General features: G+C 44.1%; 1 protein-coding gene across 1 annotated transcript in view; it reads right to left on the minus strand.

The window, feature by feature from the left end:
* Positions 1 to 6,188: 6,188 nt before the first annotated feature.
* The window catches only part of c2h3orf70 (chromosome 2 C3orf70 homolog), a 53,173-nt gene continuing 37,404 nt past the window's right edge, over positions 6,189 to 21,957 (minus strand). The window contains exon 2 of the mRNA XM_038788259.1: positions 6,189 to 8,298. Coding sequence (XP_038644187.1) covers positions 7,706 to 8,298 — 593 coding nt within the window. The 3' untranslated portion in view covers positions 6,189 to 7,705. The remainder of the gene's footprint in view (positions 8,299 to 21,957) is intronic.

Here is a 21,957-nt window from a genome sequence, read left to right on the forward strand (position 1 = left end):
GCCAGCTGTTTAGCCCAGTGTGCAAACCCAGCCCCTGGAGGTATCCAAGATACCTCCACTCATGCTGTCGTGCACCAGGCTCTCCAATGCGGTCGCCACCCTAGCTGTGCTGGAATCGGTGCCATGTATTGCCGGTGCGTCCATAGCCTCTGGAACTCCTCCAATTGGCTATGGACCTGCTGGAGGGTCGCTGACAACGTCCTCTGAATCTCACGGCCACACCCTACTGACTGCATCAGCTCCGGATAAACCTGGTCCAGAGGTTCAGCATCTGACTGGAACCCAGCTGGATCCTGGGATCCAGCAGACCTCCGACTGCTGTCTCGCTTGGGTGTTCCTGACTCCACCTGATATGCATCAGCAGCTGTGTGGTGTTCACCAGGTTGTGCCCCAGATGCCTGTCCAGTACCATTGCCCACCGATATGTGTGTCTCTGCGCTGGTGGAGGGTGGATATGGCAGCTGCGACGCATCGACAGTGGCATCCTCGGGGCTCTCTTCCAAGGTGTTCTCATGGGAGACAGGGTGGGCAGGGGGCACCCCAGATGGGCCGGCGGATGAGGATCCTGTGGGCGAATGGACATGTGGTCAGTGGGAGGGATGGATCATTCTGTGTGGCATTAACAACTGAAAGACAGTTAATCTCTGCACAGTGGCACAGTAGTTAGCACTGCCGCCTCACAGCTCCAGGGACCCAGGTTCAATTCTGGCCTTGGGTAACTTTGTGGAGTTTGCATGTTCTCCCCGTGTTTGTGTGGGTTTCCTCCGGGTGCTCCAGTTTCCTCCCACAGTCCAAAGAAGTGCAGATTGGGTGGATTGGCCATGCTAAATTGTCCCTTAATGTTCAAAACATTAGGTGGGGTTACTGGGATAGGGTAGATCCATGGGCTTAAGTAGGGTGCTCTTTGCTAGGGTCGATGCAGACTCGATGAGCTTAATGGTCTCCTTCTGCACTGTAAGGATTCTATGATTCTATCTGGGTGGGAGCCGGTGGACCTTCACCTCTGCACCATACACTGCCCTCCACGTTGGTGACAGATCTGTCCTTGGCCACCCTGCAACCTCGAGGGCCTGGTCTTCATAGGGGTTGAGGACTCTGATGTCTGGCACCCGGCTGCATGACTGGACCCTCTCTCATCTGTTGTGGGCTAACGTCTTCTGTGGGGATTCAGAGGAGGCATCGTTAGCCACACGCGTCGTTCAGCTGGGGGGTTGGTTTTGGGCAGGGAGGGTTTCGGCGGGGGTGGAAAGTGAGCCATATGGGGGGAGTAGGGTTGGGGCATGATTGAAGATATGTGGGAGGGGCGACATGGGCAGTACTGCTGAACATGGATGGGCCAAGGCAAGGGACGGTGTTGGGCGGGGGCGGTGCCAGACACATTTTCATGCAGTGTGGGGGTTGGGAGTCCAATGCCAACCCACCCATGCGGCCCGATGGAGGTCGTTGATCTTCTTCCAGCACTGGGTGACGATCCTCCTGGTTGTGGTGATATGTCTGTAAACAATATTGTGGATAGTTTCTGGTGCGACCTCCAACCAGAAGGTGGCGGTACAGATCCACCATGCAGCCTTGAGACAATGGTCATGTGACAAGGCACTCAGATATAAGTGAGGGCAGATCCGGTGATGCTCAGAAAGTTGTAAGACGTACATGAGGACAATTGTGCATCGGGGTAGTTCCGGCGAGTATAAGGAAACTCCATGATAACTTGCTCTGTATCAAATTGTTACCCTACCACATTTGCTTTAATAAAAATCCTGGGTTGGACAAGTGACAAGCAGTTCTGTGGATTCCTTACTGGACATTGAACACCAAACACAACATGGTACCAGAGTGCTGAAGATTTCAAGGTAACGATGGCAGTGACAAACCTAATACAACACTGGTCATGCTCCCCGTGCTGACTGCCACGTCCTCCCTGGTGGCAGTGGATGCTCTTTGGCTGACCCTGCCAGACTCTCGGGAGAACAGGGCATCCTGTCTGGCTTTGACCACGTCCAATAATCTGTCCAGGTCGGCATCTCCAAATCAAGGGGCTGGACTTCTTGGTGGCATGGCTGCGAGCTAAGTGGGGATGGCTGTGCAGGAGCGATTTAAGTGCTGCTTCCCTTGTTAGAGGGGGACTGGCAGGCGTGGTCCCGGTGAACCAGTCGGCAGGACCATCATTTGCGGTGTGAAGCCTCGCTGCCCCAAACCACGCCTCCCGAGCTGAACCACACATGTGGCTAAAGATGCCCCCTCTGTGTCCCCACAGAAGTTGGCCACCAACAGATGGGAGAGAGGCCAGTCATGCAGTGGGGCTTTGTTAAGTGGACCAATTAACGTTTTATAGCAGCGACGGACCGAGCATCGGGAGGCTCGTGGCAGTTTCCGCTGGCTACCACACTTAGAAACTTCTCCATTGAATCGCACGCCTGGTTTCAGATAAAAAGTACAATTTTTGCCAGCGTGACAGCTACCAAGGTCAGAATCGTACCCAGGGTTCTTTTGTGAAAAATACAGTGAGTTTGGAAGTGGGGAGCGATTAATCTCGGTCTAAAACTTCATGGTCTCAATGCATGATTCACAGACTCAAATTACGGCTCCATTTTTCCAGGTGGGCCAAATGTTACCCATTTATTTGATGGAAAGTTTTCCAAACATTGGCTTTGCAATACATTAGTCAAATCTGTAACCAACATAATTGTCTTCACTCCAGGCATCGAAGACATTGATTGCAAGAATTCTTACACAAATGAAAGAGTCAAAAGAGTTTTTATTGGAAGCAAACATTGGACATAAATTAATAACGTTGACAGCAAACCACAGTTGATGAAAAAAAGATCTTCTAACAGCAGTGAAGATTGGATAGAGCTCCGAATACTGACAAACTATATCAAGCTGAAGGCCTATCCAATACATAATACTCTTCACGAGCATTTCTGAGGTTCAGAAGATCATCATAAGTCAGCATTAAAATTTGTCCAGTCCTCGGGCTTATGCAATGCAGCAATGCCTTAATGTTGTCACATATGTTTTTTGGAAACTAGCTAAAAATTATTCTCATCATGGCATTGGCCATTCTGAAAATCATCCAGATGATTGTTGTGGAAATTAATTTCAATAGCTGAGGGTTTGCATTTTGGAATATCCAGAACTTGTGTGAAGTGAGCAGAAGGCAATCACACTTTGCTCAAATGTGCACTGTGAAAGCTGGGATGGGAACAGATGGTGGCAAAGTGACTCTTTTTACAAATGGCCAGTTAGTTGGAGAACTCAGTATCATAATAGATTAGAATGTAAATTCTCAGAAGTATCATGAATGGGAAAGGCAGAGGATTTATTTCCATGGTGGGCAGCTGTGTGTTTCTTCAGAGTAATGAGTAAGCGTAATATTACTTTAGAAAACTGCAAGTAGCTCTTGGAAACCATTTTCAGACAGGGAGGCAAAGACCTTACTGAAACTGGGAATTGGCCAGGAACCATCCCTCTTGACCAGAAAGCATTATGCAACTGAATATATCGGCCAAATGGAGAAAAGAAAAAGCAGCGAAGATTCCTGCATCCTATTCTAAGTGAGAATGAAATTAATTCTGGGGAAATTAAACTTTTCAGAGTATTTTTAATTAACCCATTGCTATTTGCTATCTGTGACAAATTTAACAAGGGGAATTAATCAATTTAGCGATAGATGAAAAATATTTTATTGTGATTTTTCAGGAATAAAGATTAACACAAGGCGTCAGTAAAAACAGAAGACTAACATAAATAATTATAAATGATTACAAAATTACTTTCAGAATACCTTAAAATTTTATTTTCCTAACCAAAGTTACTGACATGATTGGATATTTTGAAGGTTCGTCACTTTTGACAGTGCGTTAAAGAGCTGATCTCTTTATCAATCTATTCTGAGAAGACAAAATGTGCCCTTCTTTCTGAGGACTTAAGTTCCTGATGTAATTATTTTAAAGTTCACTATGGAGAGCAGAGTCTCAAAAGAATTGCCCTCAGATTTGGAAAACGTGTTCAAGTATAAACAGTTGGATAAGTGAAACTAGTTAGGGATCTTTTGGAAATCATTTCTGCATGATTGCAGTTCTAATGCTTTCACTTTCCATACGGTGCCAGAATACCTTTTCCATACTTGTTTCTAGAGAGGACAATGAATAGAGTTTCATATATTTACACTTTCTTGCCTTTACAAGGCACATTTAGACATGAACCTATTGAGACTGAGCAGTTAACATACTACTGTAAGATCTTCTGTAAAAGAATATTAGCTCAGAATAACTATATGAGATTTATAATGTTAATAGAACTCATTACACATCCATTTTCCCATTTGGCTGATGCAATAATAGCTCTATCCTTACATTGAACCTTATATCTAATACTGTATCTGTAATATCTTAAATATTGATTTTAATTACATTTCCATTATTATTTTTAAATAAATGAATTTGTCGCTTTCAGAATATTCTGAAAATCATGGCATTCGTGTTAATTCAACATTCTCCCATTTATAACTAAACACAACTGTTAATATTGCTAGAATTTGTACATCTATAACCAGACAGGCATGTGAAAGCTCAATGAATCACAGAATGAGTCTTGTCCGCCCTGTCTGTGATGGTGAGAAAAGTGGTGGCCAAAGTGTCAGTCATGAGAAAGCTAAGCTTGAAAACCAATATAAAAATCTTTACTGAGAAGATTAGTGAGCTTGGGTGTATAAATTGGCACTGCATACTCAAAATTAATTTCCAAAGTTGAAATTGTACCAGATTTTTGTCACTGTTAAATTTCAATGCTTCAAGACTGGGCTACTACAATTAAATTATTTTCCTTTGTTCCCCTTGTAGTGTCTTCTATCTATCCCCTGAAGACACAGATGTACTGAGGTAACCCTCCTGGTATAATCGCCATTCATGTTTAAGTCAAGGTACTGAGCACTGGTAGTCTGTTCAATTGCTAAAGTTATCAAACCAGATCTTATCCTCACATGACATTCATAGAACTGTACCTCCTGCAGTTACCTATTTTATAGAATTTACAGGACAGAAGGAGGCCATTCGGCCCATCGAGTCTGCGCCAGCCCCTGGAAAGAGCACCCCACTTAAACTTACACCTCCACCTTATCCCTGCAACCCCACCTAACTTTTTTTTTTGGACACTAAGGGCAACTTATCATGGCCGATCCACCGAACCGGCACATCTTTGGACTGTGGAAGGAAACCGGAGGACCCGGAGGAAACCCACGTAGACACGAGGAGAACGTGCAGACTCCTCACAGATAGGAACCCAAGCCGGGAAACGAACATGGGACCCTGGAGCTGCAAAGCAACTGTGCTAACCGCTGTGCTACCATGCTGACCCAGATCAATGGGGAAAATCCTAGTTAATTTCCATTTCCTTAATCCAGGGATTGCCAAACTATCAAGTAATCCCTCATCACTGACTCCAGCTCAGAGGATTGTCTTTCTTTATTCACTCGATTAAAATTTTTCCTTATTTGAAAAACCTCCATTAAATCTTCTCAGCATTTCGCTCCAGTGTCACCCTGTGCTTCAAGTTTTCACTCATAATGAAAACGCTTCATCCCTGGTATTATCCTGACCCACAATTTACATTGTGCACTCTCCATCGCTTCAATGTAATTTCTGTAGCAGGATCGCCAAACTGCATACAGTCCTCCAATAATTCTGACCTAGCCATTACCTTACATCAATTTATTGTCACCTTTTAACCACAATTATTAAGATGCAATTGTTCTTTGTATGATTTTACCTTCTTGTGCTAACATTACAATTCTAGGTTATGGGTAAATCAGTAGGACGTTGAAGGTACTTGTTTCATGCTATGTTGGGACCAAACTAAAGCAGGAATATCTCTGCTTCTGTCAGCAATAGATGAAGCCAGACAGCCATATGCACAATGTATATATACACAATATGTACATTGTCTGATGTGGTAACATTTGATGTATCTGATGTGTGCATTGAAAGCGGAACTTGCTTTCTTCACCTTGACAAAGAGGATATGCCTGTAAGGTTAAACCATGCATAGCCACATCTGTAATGTGTTGTGATTGCATAATGTAATGGGAATCAGGAAATTGGTGGATGTAATCTGAAATTCTCTTTTTAACAATCTATTGCCATATCATGCACCTAAATATTAACAGGACACCACATGGTTAATGCAACTCATCAAGTGAATAAGCACAATTTTATTTTCATAGGCACTCCATTTCAAATTTATTAAGGAGAGGGGTCTAAAGTACACCTTCTTGGCAAAATTTCCATTCACTAATATTAATTTCTCTTTAGACCCTAGTTGGCCTTTTATGCACAGTTATTCTTTAGCTGCATGGTGAATATTATATATGTTATCAATTTGAGCCACATGGTTCTTTCAGAGGACAGTTCTGTTAGTCAGGTGTACATGTTTTTCTTGTACTATTGGCACTTTTTTTGGCTGCATGGTTGGTGGCTTTAGTACAGATTTGGCCATTGATCTCAAGTGGACAGAGGACATGGAAAAAGCTAATGACCAGCCAGCCATTTTGAGGAGGTTTGAGAGAAACATAGAAGCACAATCTATATTGAAATGTTCCAAGTACATTTAATTCTCATAGAACCCACTCATCTATAAATGAACTTAAAATGCATACAGTTTAAAATGAAAGAACTAAGAAAACATTTTGTGGAGGTCAATGTTAATTTTACATTCCCCATAAAATCCTCCTTAAATCTAAACAATCCTCTGTCTGAAATCATAGGTTCATCCAAGTTAGGCTTCCTGTTGTAGGAGGACTTAATGTAACTCCTGGAAATCCTAATCCACTAATTTATTTTAGCAATGTTCTAAGTAAATGGGAAGCCGCATAGAGCAAGTCAAATATGTAACATGAAAGTATCTATTCTAATAATGTGTAACCCTCAGTAAAGATAATCCTTTTAACATTGTGATAATAACAGTATATATTTCACATAGCAATTCAGAATTGAAAGCGCATTTCCATGCAGGGGATAATGTAACTCATAAGTTACATAATAGATTCAGCAATATATCCACAGATTTTTGAGGTGAAGCAATCACCTGACATGATAGGCCCCAAGCCTCAAACCTTCTTCCCAGGTCTTTGAGTTAAGAAAAAAGTACCAAATTTTAATTCTTCTTTAATTTGTTTTGTTGTGTAATGCTTCTGGTGATTGGCAGTGATCCTGACGTGCTATACATTATCTACTGGTGCCTATTCTCTTACCCCACACGATACCACCCACCTCCTCTATCACCCACTATTCCTGCTTCTGAAGAAAAATAATTAGCTTAGCCTCATGGAAGTGGTCCAGTGCAGCAACAAAGTACTTCCGTGTGATGGTTTCAAATGACGACTCGTTGCCAAAGCATTGAATAAAAAGTTGTGAGTTTGAACGTTGTGCTTGGGAACTTGAAAAGTCTGGTCCACATTGGGCTTTCACGCGGTCTCTATTTGGGTAGGCACAATAGTCACTGGTCTATTGTCTGCATGTGCTACTTTTGTAATTATCCATTTTATATCTGAGGAAGGCTTGTACAATTCCTGTGTTTTTGGTTGTACTTCAACATAGTGATATGGTGACGATATCTTTAATTTATCTTGAAATTTGCAGGTTTTAGTTGAGTTTGTCTCATCAACTGTTGATGAAGAGACGAGGGAGTGCCTTTCTCTCACTGCTTCAGCTCAGACAGTTGTTTCAATTTTTTCAATAATTTCCACAGTGGACTGGGAAGGCGAAAGTAACCCACAATCGTCCTGATCCCACTGGCTCTCCGGACTAGAGTCATCATCAGAACTCAATTCATCTTCATCCTCATCCTCCTCTGTGTCGTCATCACATGATTCTGGGTAGTGCAACCCTAATGCATTTATCCCGGAATCCTCTGAGGCAGATGGCGAAGAGCAGTGGTTCATCTGTGGTGCTGCTACCTTGTCTGTCTGAGTTGGATTCTTTGGACTGACTGAGGTAGCCCGACTAAAATGATCTCCAACCTTTGGGTCAGGCACAGTGGCTGCCGGCTGAGGCTGACACTGAACATAGCACATCTTACCATTGATCCTTTTGACCCGATAGCTGTCAACAAAGAGTTTGGAAATAGTGCAGTACCTTGGTGTATCTGCTGTGAATGGAGGCCTTAGGAAAGAAGCAGTCTTTAGGAAACGTCCCACCAGGGCGAATGACAACTGGACTGTCGCTGCATGGCTGCTTGTGCTGACCGGTATTGAAGTGCTTGGTAGATGTTCTACATGGGTCATAGGCTGGTAAATATATCGACCTGAAAATGGTCAAAACAAATGACAGCGGTAAGAATACAACAAAGCAAAAGGCTGACATTTATTTTTGCTGATTATTACTAATTTGAGACTTTCCTTGCTTGGAACAAATCAATATATAACAAGACTGCAAGTTATGTTTATCATAAGTCTCCAGTTTCTCATATATAACCTATTTCTAAAACACAGTATATTTTGGGCTCAATCTAATGGCCAAGCCATGCTCAACACGGGACGCGTCACAGCCGGTAAATCGTGCAAGAGACCTCTCATGAGGTCGTCATGCTGTGAGATCAAACGGGATCTCGCGAAACATCAAAATTTGGACTTTTTGGGGGACACTCGTAGGAGCACTGACAGGGTGGCAGGCTGGCAGTGCCAAGGTGCCCACGTGTCAGGTCTCCTGTACCAGGGGTCAACCTTGGGGGCGCCTTTCCCTTAAAATGTGGGGCGAGGGAGGCTCAAAGCCCCCCGAAGAGGTGAATTGTGTGTCGGGAGGAGGGGGGGGGGGGGGTGGTCTGGAGGCAGTGGTGGGGGGGTTAAAAGATTGGGCCAGCATTTAAAATTGGCGCCCTGATCAGTGAATACTCAGCTCGCACCCGGTACAGGCCAAGCTCGGTGCTGCAGGTACCGAGAAACAGCCTGCTAAACATGTCCAAAATGGGTCTCTATTTTTGTCCCGTTAAATCGTTATCAACTCACATACCATTCTGCATTTCAGGATCAAACATTAAAGCTGGAGAACAGGATAGGGTGTGTGGCCCAAATAAACATTCCTTATCCAACTGCACAGAGCATTAAAAAAAAAGTGAATACATCGCAGGTGCAAATTCAACTTGCCTTTACTGAAATATGTAAAATTGTCAGAACTGGTAAATAAGAAACCAATTGATGGGAAAATGAGGAAAGCAATAGAGGGGAAGGAGGAGCCTTAATGTTTTAGGGTGAAATCACTTCAGTAATAAGAAAGGATATCACTAGAGATAAACAGGCAGTGGCGACATAATGAGGAGCAGCATTAAGAAATAGAAAAGGATGATGCTGGAGTTATGTGTTGGCCCCCTGGTAATATTGTCTAAATGCTGAAATTATACAAGCATATAGCAATATGTATATTGGGGGATTTTAACCCTCATATCGATTGGCTCATGTCAGAAAGGTATTGAAATTATTGAGAGCAACAAAGGCCCGATTAGATTTACGAATGAGTGTTGAGCCAGATTTAGTTAACAATCTAATGAAGTGTGAACATTTGCAATGCAGTGGATGACCTAATCACGCAAATAGATATGAATGGGTTTGATATAGTTGGGATTACGGAGACATGGCTGCAGGTGACCAGGGATGGGAACTGAATGTCCAGGGTACTCAGTGTTTAGGAAAGACAGACAAAAAGGAAAAGGCGGCGGGGTTGCATTGCTGGTCAAGGTGCAAATTAACACAATAGTGAGGTTATTAGCTCCAACAGTACGGAATTTGTATGGGTAGCGCTGAGAAACACCAAGGGGCAAAAAACAATAGTGGGTGTCATATATAGACCCCCAAACTGCAGTGATATTGTTAGGAATGGCATTAAACAGGAATTTAGACACACATGTGATAAAGGATCAACTGTAATTATGGGTGATTTTAATGTGCATATAGATTGGGAAAATCAAATTAGCCACAATATCGTAGAGGAGGAATTCCTGGAGTGTATGCGGGATGGTTTTCTGGATCAATATGTTGAGGAGCCAACTGGAGAACAGGCCACCCGAGACTGGGTACTGTGTAATGAGAACGGAATCATTGGCAATCTAGTTTTGCAAGACCCCTTGGGGATGAGCAACTATAATATGATAGAATTTTTCATCAAGATAGAGAGTGAAGTAGTTGATTCTGAGACTAAGGCCCTGAATCTTAACAAAGGAGTCTACGATGAAATGAGACGTGAGTTGGCCATGATTGATTGGGGATGACAGTGGATAGACAATAGCAAACATTCAAGAGCACATGGAGGAACTGCCACAATTGTTTATTCCTGTCTGGCACAAAAGTAAAATGGGAAAGGTGGCCAATCCATGGTTTACAAGGGAAATTAGGGATAATATTCGATCTAAGGAAGCAGCATAAAACTTGGCCAAGAAAAAAAACAGGACTGAGAATTGGGAGCTGTTTAGAATTCAGCAAAGAATGACCAAGGGATTGATTAAGAAGAGAAAAAAAATCAAGTACGAAAGTAAGCTTAAGAACTGACTAAAAGTTTCTATAGGTATGCGAAAAGAAAAAGATTGGTGAAGACGAATGTAGATCCCTTACGTCAGAACCATGGGAATGTATAATAGGGGCAAAGAAATGGCTGAGCATCTAAATACATACTTTGGTTCTGACTTCACAAATGAGGACACAAATAAGATACCAGAAATGTTGGGGAATGCAGGATTTAGTGAGAGGGAGGAACTGAAGGTGATAAATCTCAGTAGAGAAATGGTGTTGGGGAAATTGATGGAATTGAAGGCTGATAAATTCCTACTATTCCATTATTTAAAAAGTGAGGTGGAGAGAAAGCAGGGAATTGTAGACCAGTGAGCCTGATGTCAGTAGTGGGGAAAAGTGAAGAATCCATTGTGAAAGATTTTAAAGCCAAGCACTTAGAAAACAGTGGCAGGATTGGACAGAGTCAGCATGGATTTATGAGGGGGAAATCATGCTTAACAAATCTGCTGAAATGCTTCAAGGATGTAACTAGTAGAATTGATGAAGGAGAGCCTGTGGATGTGGAGTATTTGCACTTTCAGAAGGATTTTGACAAAGTCACGCATAAAAGATTAGTGTATAAAATTAAAGCACATGGGATTGGGGATAGTGTATTGAGATGGATAGAAAACTGGTTGGCAGACGGGAAACAAAGAGTAGGAATAAACATGTCTTTTTCAAATTGGCAGGTAGTGACTAGTGTGGTGCTGCAGGAATCGGTGCTAGGACCCCAGTTATTCACAATATATATTAATGATCTGGAGGAGGGAACAAAATGTCACATCTCCAAATTTGCAGATAACACCAAGTTAGGTGGGAGGGTGAGCTGTAAGGAGGATGCAGAGATCTTTCAGTGTGATTTGGACAGGTTGAATGAGTGGGTAAATGAATGACAGATGCAGTATAATTTGGAAAATTTAGATTTTGATTCGATTTGATTTACTGTTATATGTACCGAAGTACAGTGAAAAGTACTTTTCGGCAGTCGAGGGAACGTACATAGTACGTACATAGGAAACAAAAAGAATAATCAACAGAGTACATTGACAAATGGTACATCGACAAACAGTGATTGGTTACAGTGCGAAACAAGGGGCCAAACAAAGCAAATACATGAGCAAGAGAAGCATAGGGAGTCATGAATAGCATTCTTACAGGGAACAGATCAGTCTGAGGGGGAGCCGTTGAGGAGTCTTGTAGCTGAGGGAAAGAACCTGTTCCTAGCTCTGGAATGTGAGGTTATCCCCTTTGGTGGCAAAAACAAGAAGGCAGACAATTATCTAAATGACCATAAATTAGGAGAGAAGAATGTGCAAAGAGACAAAGAAAGTGTCCTCGTACACCAGTCACTAAAGGTAAACATGCAGATGCAGCAGGTGGTAAAGAAGGTAAATGGTATACTGGCCTTCAATGCAAGAGGAGCAGGGATTTCTTGCAATTATACGGGCCTTAGTGAGGCCACACCCGGAATATTGTGTGCAGTTTTGGTCTCACGGTAGCATGGTGGTTAGCATCAATGCTTCACAGCTCCAGGGTCCCAGGTTCGATTCCCGGCTGGGTCACTGTCTGTGTGGAGTCTGCACGTCCTCCCTGTGTATGCGTGGGTTTCCTCCGGGTGCTCCGGTTTCCTCCCACAGTCCAAAGATGTGCGGGTTAGGTGGATTGGCCATGCTAAATTGCCCGTAGTGTAAGGTTAATGGGGGGATTGTTGGGTTACGGGTATACGGGTTACGTGGGTTTAAGTGGGGTGATCATTGCTCGGCACAACATCGAGGGCCGAAGGGCCTGTTCTGTGCTGTACTGTTCTACGTTCTACGTTATCTGAGGAAGGATGTTCTACCTGTAGAGGGAGTGCAGCGAAGGTTTACCAGATTGATTTCTGGTATGGCGGAACTGACATACAAGGAAATGTTGAATTGGTATTCGCTGGGGTTCAGAAGAATCACGGAGGATCTCATAGAAACTTATAAAATTTTAACAGGACTGGACAGGGTGGATGTAGGAAGGATGTTCCCAATGGTGGCTGTGCCCAGAACCAGAGGGCACAGTCTGAGGATACAAGGTATACCATTTAGGACAGAGATGTGGAGAAATTGCTTCACCCAGAGAGTGGTGAGCCTGTGGAATTTGTTACCACAGGAAGTAAGTGAGTTCAAGACATTGTCTGGTTTCAAGAAGCAGTTAGATGTAACACTTAAGGCGAAGGGGATCAAAGGATATGGGGGAAAGCGGGATTAGGTTATTGAGTTGGATGATCAGCCATCCAACAGGGGCTGTTTAGCACAGGGCTAAATCGCTGGCTTTGAAAGCAGACCAAGCAGGCCAGCAGCACAGTTCGATTCCCGTAACAGCCTCCCCGAACAGGCGGAATGTGGCGACTCGGGGCTTTTTACAGTAACTTCATTGAAGCCTACTTGTGACAATGAGCTATTTTCATTTCATTTCATGATTTTAACGAATGGCAGAGCGGGCTTGAAGGGCCGAATGGCATCCTCCTGCTCCTATTTTTTCCATGTTTCTATTTAATTAATAGTGATCATGATGTAGTCAAGTTCAACGCAATGTTTCAAAGGGATAAATGTGAAATTGCTGCTGAGGGTCTACCCACCCACGTTATGGTTGACTGTGCTGGAGGGAGGGTCCGGAGCCCCCCAAATAGATTAGTTACATGGAATGTTTGGGCACTAAATGGTCCGATTAAAAGGTTTACTCATTTGAGGACGTTGAATGCAGGGGTTGTCTTCTTGCAGGAGACACAGTTGCGGATTAGGGATTAGACAAGACTGCGGAAAGGGTGGGTGGGGCAGGTGTTCCACACAAATTTTGAATCAAGATCGAGAGGAGTTGATCAACAGGGGGACAGATTTTACAGTGTTTTGACAGACCCTGGGGGACTGTATATTATGGTGAGTGTGGTGCTGGTAGTGCGCCAGTGGTATTAGTGAACATTTATGTACCAAATTAGGTGATGCAGATTTTATCAAAACTGGACGCACACCAGTTAGTTATGCGGAGAGATTTCAGTAGTGTGTTAGGCCCGAGGATGGACAGGTCAGGTCTCAGGTCTCTTCTGGGATGGCCAGGGAGTTGGCTGTGTTAATGGAACAGATGTGGGGAGTGGATCCATGGAAATTTAGTCACCTCAGGGAGGGGGAGTTTTCCTCCTTCTCTCACATGCACCGGTCTACTCCAGAATAGATTTATTCCTAGTGGGAAAGGCGTTACTCCCACTGTGGTGGGAGCTGGGTACACGGTGATAGCAATCTTGACCATGCTCCACACTATGTGGGTATGCGATTGGGGGAGGGGGGGGGGGGGGGATTGGACACATCACTCCTGGTAGATAAGGGGTTTTGTGAAAGGGTGGCTTCAGCCATGGGGAATTACGTATATTCCAACCAGAATGGGGAGGTTTTGCCTTCCACGATCTGGAAAGCATGGAAGGCGGTGACCAGAGCAGAAATAATATTGTATGAGGCCCAGAAGGATAAGGTTGGCAGGGCTGAAAGACAGATATTGGTTGACTTATTCTTGGAGGTGGATCAGCAGTACTCCAAGGCCCCGAAGGCAGAGTTATTGGCCTCAATTTCTCTAATCCTGGAAAAGAACAAGTGTGGATCTTATAGGCCTATTTTACTAAATACTGACGCAAAATTACTAGTTAAGGTTCTGGTGAAACGCCTGGAGGGGTGTGTGCAAGAAGTGATCCCTGAGGACCAGATGTTGTTTGTCAGGGCCGACAGTTGTCATTCACAATCAGGAGACTTTTGAATGTAGTCATGTCGCTCACTGTGGAAAAGCCTCTGTGGAGAAGGTCTTTGACTGTGTGGGGTGGAGCTAACTCTTCGAGGTTTTAGGGCGATTTGGGTGAAGTCCAACATTTATTTCCTGGGTGAAACTGCTATATAATGCCCCCACAGCTAGTGTCTGGACCAATGATGTGAGCTCAGGATATTTCCAAATACACAGGGGTACGAGACAGATGCCCACTGCCTCCACTACTGTTCGCATTAGCGATTGAACTGTTAGCCATTGCGCTTAGATCTTCAGGGGAAAGGAAAGATATAATAACAATAATCTTTATTAGTGTCACAAGTAGGCTTACATTAACACTGCAATGAAGTTACTGTGAAAATCTCCGAGTCGCCACATTCGCCTGTTCGGTACACTGAGGGAGAATTCAGAATGTCCAATTCACCTAACAGGCACGTTTTTCGGGACTTGTGGAAGGAAACTTGAGCACCCGGAAGAAACCCGCACAGACAAGGGGAGAACGTGCAGGCTCCACACAGACAGTGACCTAAACCGGGAATCGAACCCGTGACCATGGCGCTATGAAGCAACAGTGCCAACCACTATGCTACCGTTCCTGAGAGGGGGTTGAGAAACATAAGTGTGCCCCTTTATGCAAACGGTTTGTTCTTATATGTCTCTGATCCTCTCACAGGTATGGGAGAAATTATGGAACTGTTGAAAAATTCGGATCCTTCTCGGGGTACAGATTGAATATGAGCTAAATCTTTCTAGTGAATTGCCTGAGGAAGAGAACTGGTCTGGGGAGGCTGCTTTTTAAACTGGCCAAGGCGAAGTATAGGTATTTAGAGATTCAGGTGGCACACAATTGAACACTGTTACATAAGCTAAACTTGGTCATTCTGGTTGAGGAGTTGAAGGAGGACCCGAAGTGGTGGGAACCCCTCTCGCTATCCTTGGCGGGATAAGTATACACGGTCTAAATGAACATTTTGCCAAGGTTTCTACTTGCGTTCCAGTACCTTCTGCTCTTCCTCCCTACATCTTTCTTTCACTAGGGTTGAGAGATTAATCTCTGCTTTTGCCTGGTCGGAAAAGACTCGCAGGATTAGAAGAGCCTTCCAGCAGAGAGGTGACAATTGGGTGGGTTAGCGGATGCTCTCTTACTGGGCGACGAACATTAGGAAAGTGTGAAGATGGTTTGAGAAGCCAGGTGTGGGGTGGGGCCGGATGGAGGAGGCCTCTTGTGTAGGGTCGTGTCTAAGGGCATTGGTTGTGGCACTTCTTCCACTCTCCCCTGCCTGACTCTAGACGAGACCGGTGGTAGTGGCACCTTTAAGAATTTGGAACCAATTTAGGCAACATATTGGATGATGGGACATGACATTACTGTCGCCAATTTGTGATAATCAGGGCTGGGTGCAATGGACAGGATATGGAGAAGAAAAGAGGTTGAGAGATTCAGGGATTTGTTTGTGGAAGGTAGGTTTGCGGGTCATGAGGAGGTGGAGGAGAAATTTCAACTTCCGAGGGTGAGTGCAATCAGGTATTTGCAGGTGAGAAACTTTCCCCAGTTGCAGTGGCCCACACTGAGAGATAGGATGCTATCATGGGATGAGATGAGGCAAGGGAAGATCTCTGATATCTATGAGTGTTTGCTGGAGACGGGTAAACCATCACTAGAAGAGGTGAGGGGGAAGTGGGAAGAAGAGCTGGGCCAAGGGCTAGAGGGAGGGGTGTGGAGTGAGATCCTGTTTAGGGTGAATTTTACCTCCTCCTGCGCTAGGCTGAGCCTGATACAATTTAAAGTAGTACACGGAGTGCACTTAACTAAGATGCGTATGAGTGGGTTCTTCCCTAGGGTAGAGGACAATGTGAGCGTATTTCAGGAGGTCACAAATCATTCACACATGTTCTGGTTCTGCCCCAAGTTAGTTGGTTTTTAGGTCTCATTTTTTGAGATCGTGTCGGAGATTGTTGGGGTCAAGCGAGAACTGTGTCTGCTGGTGGCGATCTTTGGGGTGTCAAACGTTCCAGAACTGGGTCCAGTTTTTGATCAGAGTGGTGGTAGAATGAGGCTCTTCACAGGGTCAACTCCACATCCTCTTTGTGCTAAGCTCAGCTTGATCCAGTTCAAGGTAGTGAACAGGGTGAATTTTACCAGGGCGCAGGTGAGTGGTTTCTTCTCGGGCTTGGAGGATAGGTGCAATCGTTGTGCTCAGGGGCCAGCGAATCATACGCATATGTTTTGGTCTTGCCCTAAACTGGTAAGCTTCTGGGTCTCCTTTTCAGCACCATGTCGGGGATTCTGGCGCTCGTTGGTGGTTATTTTTGGTATTTTCGCCGGACTGTGGATGGCTGACGTCCTTCCCTTCACCTTGTTTATAGCCCAGAGACAAGTTCTGCTTGGGTGGAGGTCTCTGACACAGCCCAGTGCCTCAGCCTGGCTGAGTGATCTGATGGAAATTGTGTATCTTGAGAAGGACAAGATCACCACAAGAGGGTTGGTGGACGAGCTTTACTTGAGGTAGCAGCCTTTCATCTCCTTTTCCAGGGAATTGGTCGCCATCAGTTCTGGGGGCGACGGGGGGGGGGGGGGGGGGGGGGGGGGGGGGGGTGGTGGTTGGGTTTTGGCTAAGCCTTGTTTGTTTATGGACGGTTGGGTTGGGGGGAATGGTTGTGGGTGGGTGTATTTTGCAAGGCTGTTTGTTACATATTATTGTTTGCTTTTACCTTGATATAATGAAAACCTTTCTGAATAAAAATATATTTTTTTAAACGGACCCAAATATGAGGCTGAGTTGCAGTTTGTAATGTTGTCAGCAAGTGACAGGCTACAAGTAGAAAGGGACATTCTTGCGCTCATGGTATCTTTCTTCACTTTACGGATGTAATGGGTGATTAACACCATGGAGAGAGTGGACATTCCTGATGGAAGGGCAAGAAAAGCTTGCGCAAAGGAAAAGGCCCTTCAAGTGGCTAGAGTGTCCAGCTATAGGGAATGGCAAGGTGGGGGCCCACTGGTGAAGATATCTCAATCTCTAGGTTATGGGAATGCAGGGTAATGTTGACCATACAATAAGCTGTCATTGCAGAAGCTGTCATCTCAGGATATTAAATGAGTGGAAATATCTGTTGGGTGCACTAATCTCTCTTTACTATTGTCTCACATATCTCGTGCAGATGTTCAAACAGCATGCTGTCATGCAGGTGGTGCATGGTACACTCTGCAGCATCAGCCAGTCAATGGTGTGAATGGTGCAGAGAAACGAAGTGGATGCCAGCTGTGTCCCAGCTCGTGGTTCCCTCCAGTAATTGAGAACACCAGGAAAGGGCTGAGATGGTGAGAAAAGGCTTTGAAGGGGTCACTTCTCAGCAAACCTATCTGAATGAAACCCTGAGCAAAACTACTTTGAATGAGAAGCGCATGAAGGGGTATCCAGGAATGCTATGGTCAGAGAAATTTGGAGGAAGGTCTATTAACCGAAGGCTGTCAAGCATCTCAGGTGCAGATCTGAAGAGTTACAACAGTGACAAAAGCTTCAAATTATATAACCCCTTTAATGTGGAGGAACGTTCTAGATAGCTGAGACATGAGAATTTGAGAATAAACCAAAAAAGGAGAGATAAGAAAAGATGGGCTGATAAAGGGTCTGGCCTGTCCATTTTGGTTCAATATCTGATAGCCCTATCTATGTTGGACCTTGGTTTTCTGCTATTATCTTGAACTGCACTGTGTCCTCTTTTTCCAACACTCCGCTACAGTTTGCTGCTGACTACTTTGCATAATTTCTGCTGATGGTCTATAAGTTCCACCTCACAGTTTTCCACACTGATGGCTACAGCCTACCACTGTCCTGATGCAGATAAGCAGCCCCCTTGCTGAGACATTGCCTACTCCACCATGATGTGATTCTGAACGCACATTGATGCCAATCCCCAGGTCCATTAAGATAGCAGTCCGTCTAAGTGAGCTTTCAGCGAGCTTGCTGAGTGGCCAAGTGACAATGTTGGGATGTGTTTGATCTCCTGCCGGCCTAATTGAAAATCTGAATTTTCCGGGAAGCGGGATTCGACTGTCACCTGACCAAAAACACATTGGTCTCCAGCGACTGAAAAACCAGGTCAAACATTAAAGCATGTGTGAAAACCAAACTCTTTCTAAAATGTTGAGCAGTATGGATAATGTAGATGAAAATATATTTATTTAATTTAGGCTGTGAGTTCAGAGCTACAAGATCTGCTTTTTGCATTAACAAGCTTCAAGCAAGCCGAGAGGGATTGCTTTACTCTTGCACCTTAACAGGAGTCTTCACACATAAATGACGTCAGTGCCAGTAGCTATTTCAGGAAATGTGGGGAAGAAAATCAAAATGAATGATGGATTATTTTAAAGGAGACAGTCAAATAAATTGTCAGGGAGGAACCATTTCAATTCTTACTTTAAACTAAATGAACAATCTACAAAAATATAATGGATTCTTTTTCCCAGCATAAATATTACTAAAGCTTACTAAAAATAACGTATTTAATCACTGGAAAACCGTCAGATCCTCTATGGCAGCTTTTTCTGACAACATGCATTATCAAAAAACAATATTTCAGGGCAGGATATTGTGTGGTCAGGCAATGTCGGATAAAACCTGGATTTGATGGCACATTATTTCAGGTGAAATAAGTAAAATCTGGCTTTTGCAAAAGCTGTAACAACTACCTGGGAAGTGCTGTTGCTTTAAAAGCAGAAAATGTTGGATTAATTCAGCAGGTCTGGCAGAGACAGAAATTTAATTCACATTTCAAGTCTGTGACAAAAGCATTAACTCTAGACTCTGCCAATGTTGTTGAGTGTTTCAGAGATTTTCTGTTTTTATTTCAAAGTTCCAGCATCTGTCATGTTTTGCTGGTGTGTGAAAGTTCTCCACTGTTCTGGGAAGCACTTCGAGAGGGCTGCTTTCCCAGTTTTTTTCATTCAATTCCATACGCAATAGTGAAATAAAATAGATTTGGATAAGAGAGGAGATAGCTTTCACACATTATTCAGTTTTTAGTACTGGAATATCTTCCAATCGTGTTTCTCACAGTGAGTCCAAGTTTGTATAAGAGCAGGAATATTATACCAAGGAGCATTACACTGACTTATCAGCATTGGGTTAGGGCTTGAATCTAGGACCACTGCGAAGGTAACTTAGGATCAGGCAGTCCTATGATGGTGGTTCAGGATCTAGCAGTAGCTAGATTTCAGTATGTAATTCAGACCTCCATGGAGCAGGCAGCCCTACCAGTCTCCTGCTCACAGCTGACAAATCTTCCCAGTGATGGGGCAGCAATGGAGAGCTGTCCCGATTTGGCTTTGCACTATTTGACCTGCCCCCTCACCTCCATTTCTGCCACATCAGCACAGTTCTTCTCTCCATATTACCAAACAACAAGAAAAAACTAATTGCATTTCTATAGTACTTTTCCCAACCACTGGAATTCAGGTAATGAACTACTTTTGAAATGTAGGAAATGCAACAGCCAATTTACACACAGCAAAATCTCACAAACAGCAATGTCAGCATGACTGTTTTTCGTGATATTGACTGAGGGTAAATAGTAGTTATAGTTATGACACCAGGGAGAACTTCCCTGCTCTGCCTCAAAATATTGCCATGGGATCTTTTACATCCAAGCAGACACATATGGCCTCAAATTAACATATTATCCAAAAGGTGGCACCTGTGCTAGTGCAGCACGCTCTCAGTATTTCACTGGGGTGTAAGGGAGGGATACACCTCTCACAGGCAGGAGTGCCAATACTTTGAAGTGGTTCATCCTGTGTTGGTCCTTTGCCCAACTTTCACCTGTGACACCATGTAATTGTTGTCATGTGACAGTGGCCACACACTGGTAAACCATTTTGACGGGTGGGCCCAAGGTGAGAGTAGACTCAAGGTCTCATGCCCTCTGCAACTTAGGAATTTGTCTGTTTGGTAAAAGAAGGCTGATTCTGGCGAACTGCGCGAATGAGGCCCAGCTAAGGTCCAGTAGCCCTTAAAGTGGTTGGCATTGTGTCGTGGAATGTAATAAGCTCAACGAGACACAGAAGGTGTCCTGGTCACCAACTGCATCCAGATCTATCTCCAGCCACCTGGACCAATAACTAACTGGATCAAGACAGGATCAGGATGAGACAGTAAGGCTGACAATGCGCAACTCTCCCTCACTATAATCCAATTTTCATGCAAGTCACATTCATCATCCTTCTATCATCTGTCATCCATCGTTTTTCTGTCATAATTTGTCTGGCGATGGGTAAATTATGTAGCAGCAGGTGTGGATTCACTGGGAGCTGTCACTGTGAACTATACACAAGCAGCGCAGGCCAAAGGGTTGTCTATCACTGGAAGGAAGAAACGGAAAACAGCAACTTCTGTGTGGTTGAGCAACTCTTTTCAGGACCACATTGTTCACTTCCCGAGTATGAGGAAAGAATTAGAAAAGGTCCGAAACATTGTCTGCTTCACATCCCTGGCAAGCAGGGCCCAACCAGCAGAGATCCTATCAATGTAGTCATAAGTCAACATCAACATAGTTGTAAGTCAATCCCAAAAAGTAACATAAAGATGACAATGATCACCATTGGCACATAGAATGTATGCACCGTTATGGGCAACATACAGCTAACAAACCTGAGAGAAGAATTGCTTTTGTCGACAGAGAGCTGGTGCAGTACAACATTCAGATCACAGCCCCCAGAGAGACTCATCTACCGGAGGAGGGTCAGCTCAAGGTGCAGATTACACATTCTATATGTGGAAAAGAGGATCAGCACGAAGCTAGTGTGGGCTTTGCTGCCATGAACCATCACCTCAGTAAGTTGCCTTACCTTCCCAAGGGTGTTAATGATTGTCTTATGGTGCTTAGAACACCTCTGCACAGCAACAGGCAAGCAACTCTCAGCAGTGTGTACACCCCTAACATGACCAACCCTGATGAAATCAAGGATAAATGACACTTGGCTGAATCAGAAAGCAGATGGATCGATGGACAGATGGGCGGATGGATAGGGCAGATTTTTGGTCTCTCAGGAATTAAGGGGCATGGGGAGTGGATGGGAAAATGGAGTTGAATCAACCAGTCACCACAGGCTTCCACCAACTACTCTCATGATTATCCTCTCACACTGTTGGAAACCACAAGCATAGTCAAACTCATGTCTAGTGGTAAAGTTCCAGCTATCCCAGCTGAGATCTACCCGACTGGTGGTCAGTGCCGAGTCACAAAGTTCACTGATCTCTTTTAGTCTATGTGGGGGCAAGGGACCAGCCTGTAAGAATACAAAGATGCCTCCATTGCACAAGCGGAAAGGAAATTGCTAATCCTGTGACAATCATTGAGGAATTTTACTGCTCTTCATTGTTGGCAAAACTTTTGCCAGAATCCATCTAAACTGCTTAATTCAGCATCTTGATCAGAATATTCTGCCAGAGAGTCAGTGTAGTTTCAGAAAAGGTCAGCAAACCATTGGTGTGGTGTCAGCAGTTAGCCAGCTCCAGGAGAAATGCCAAGAACAGAACAGAACATAGACCTCCACAAAACATTTATTAATCTGACCAAGGCCTTTGACATAGTCAGCAGCAAGGCCTTTGAAAGATAATGGAGAAATTCAGTATCCTGAGAAATTTATCACA

Source organism: Scyliorhinus canicula, chromosome 2, assembly GCF_902713615.1.
Source record: "Scyliorhinus canicula chromosome 2, sScyCan1.1, whole genome shotgun sequence".
NCBI classification, from domain to species: domain Eukaryota; kingdom Metazoa; phylum Chordata; class Chondrichthyes; order Carcharhiniformes; family Scyliorhinidae; genus Scyliorhinus; species Scyliorhinus canicula.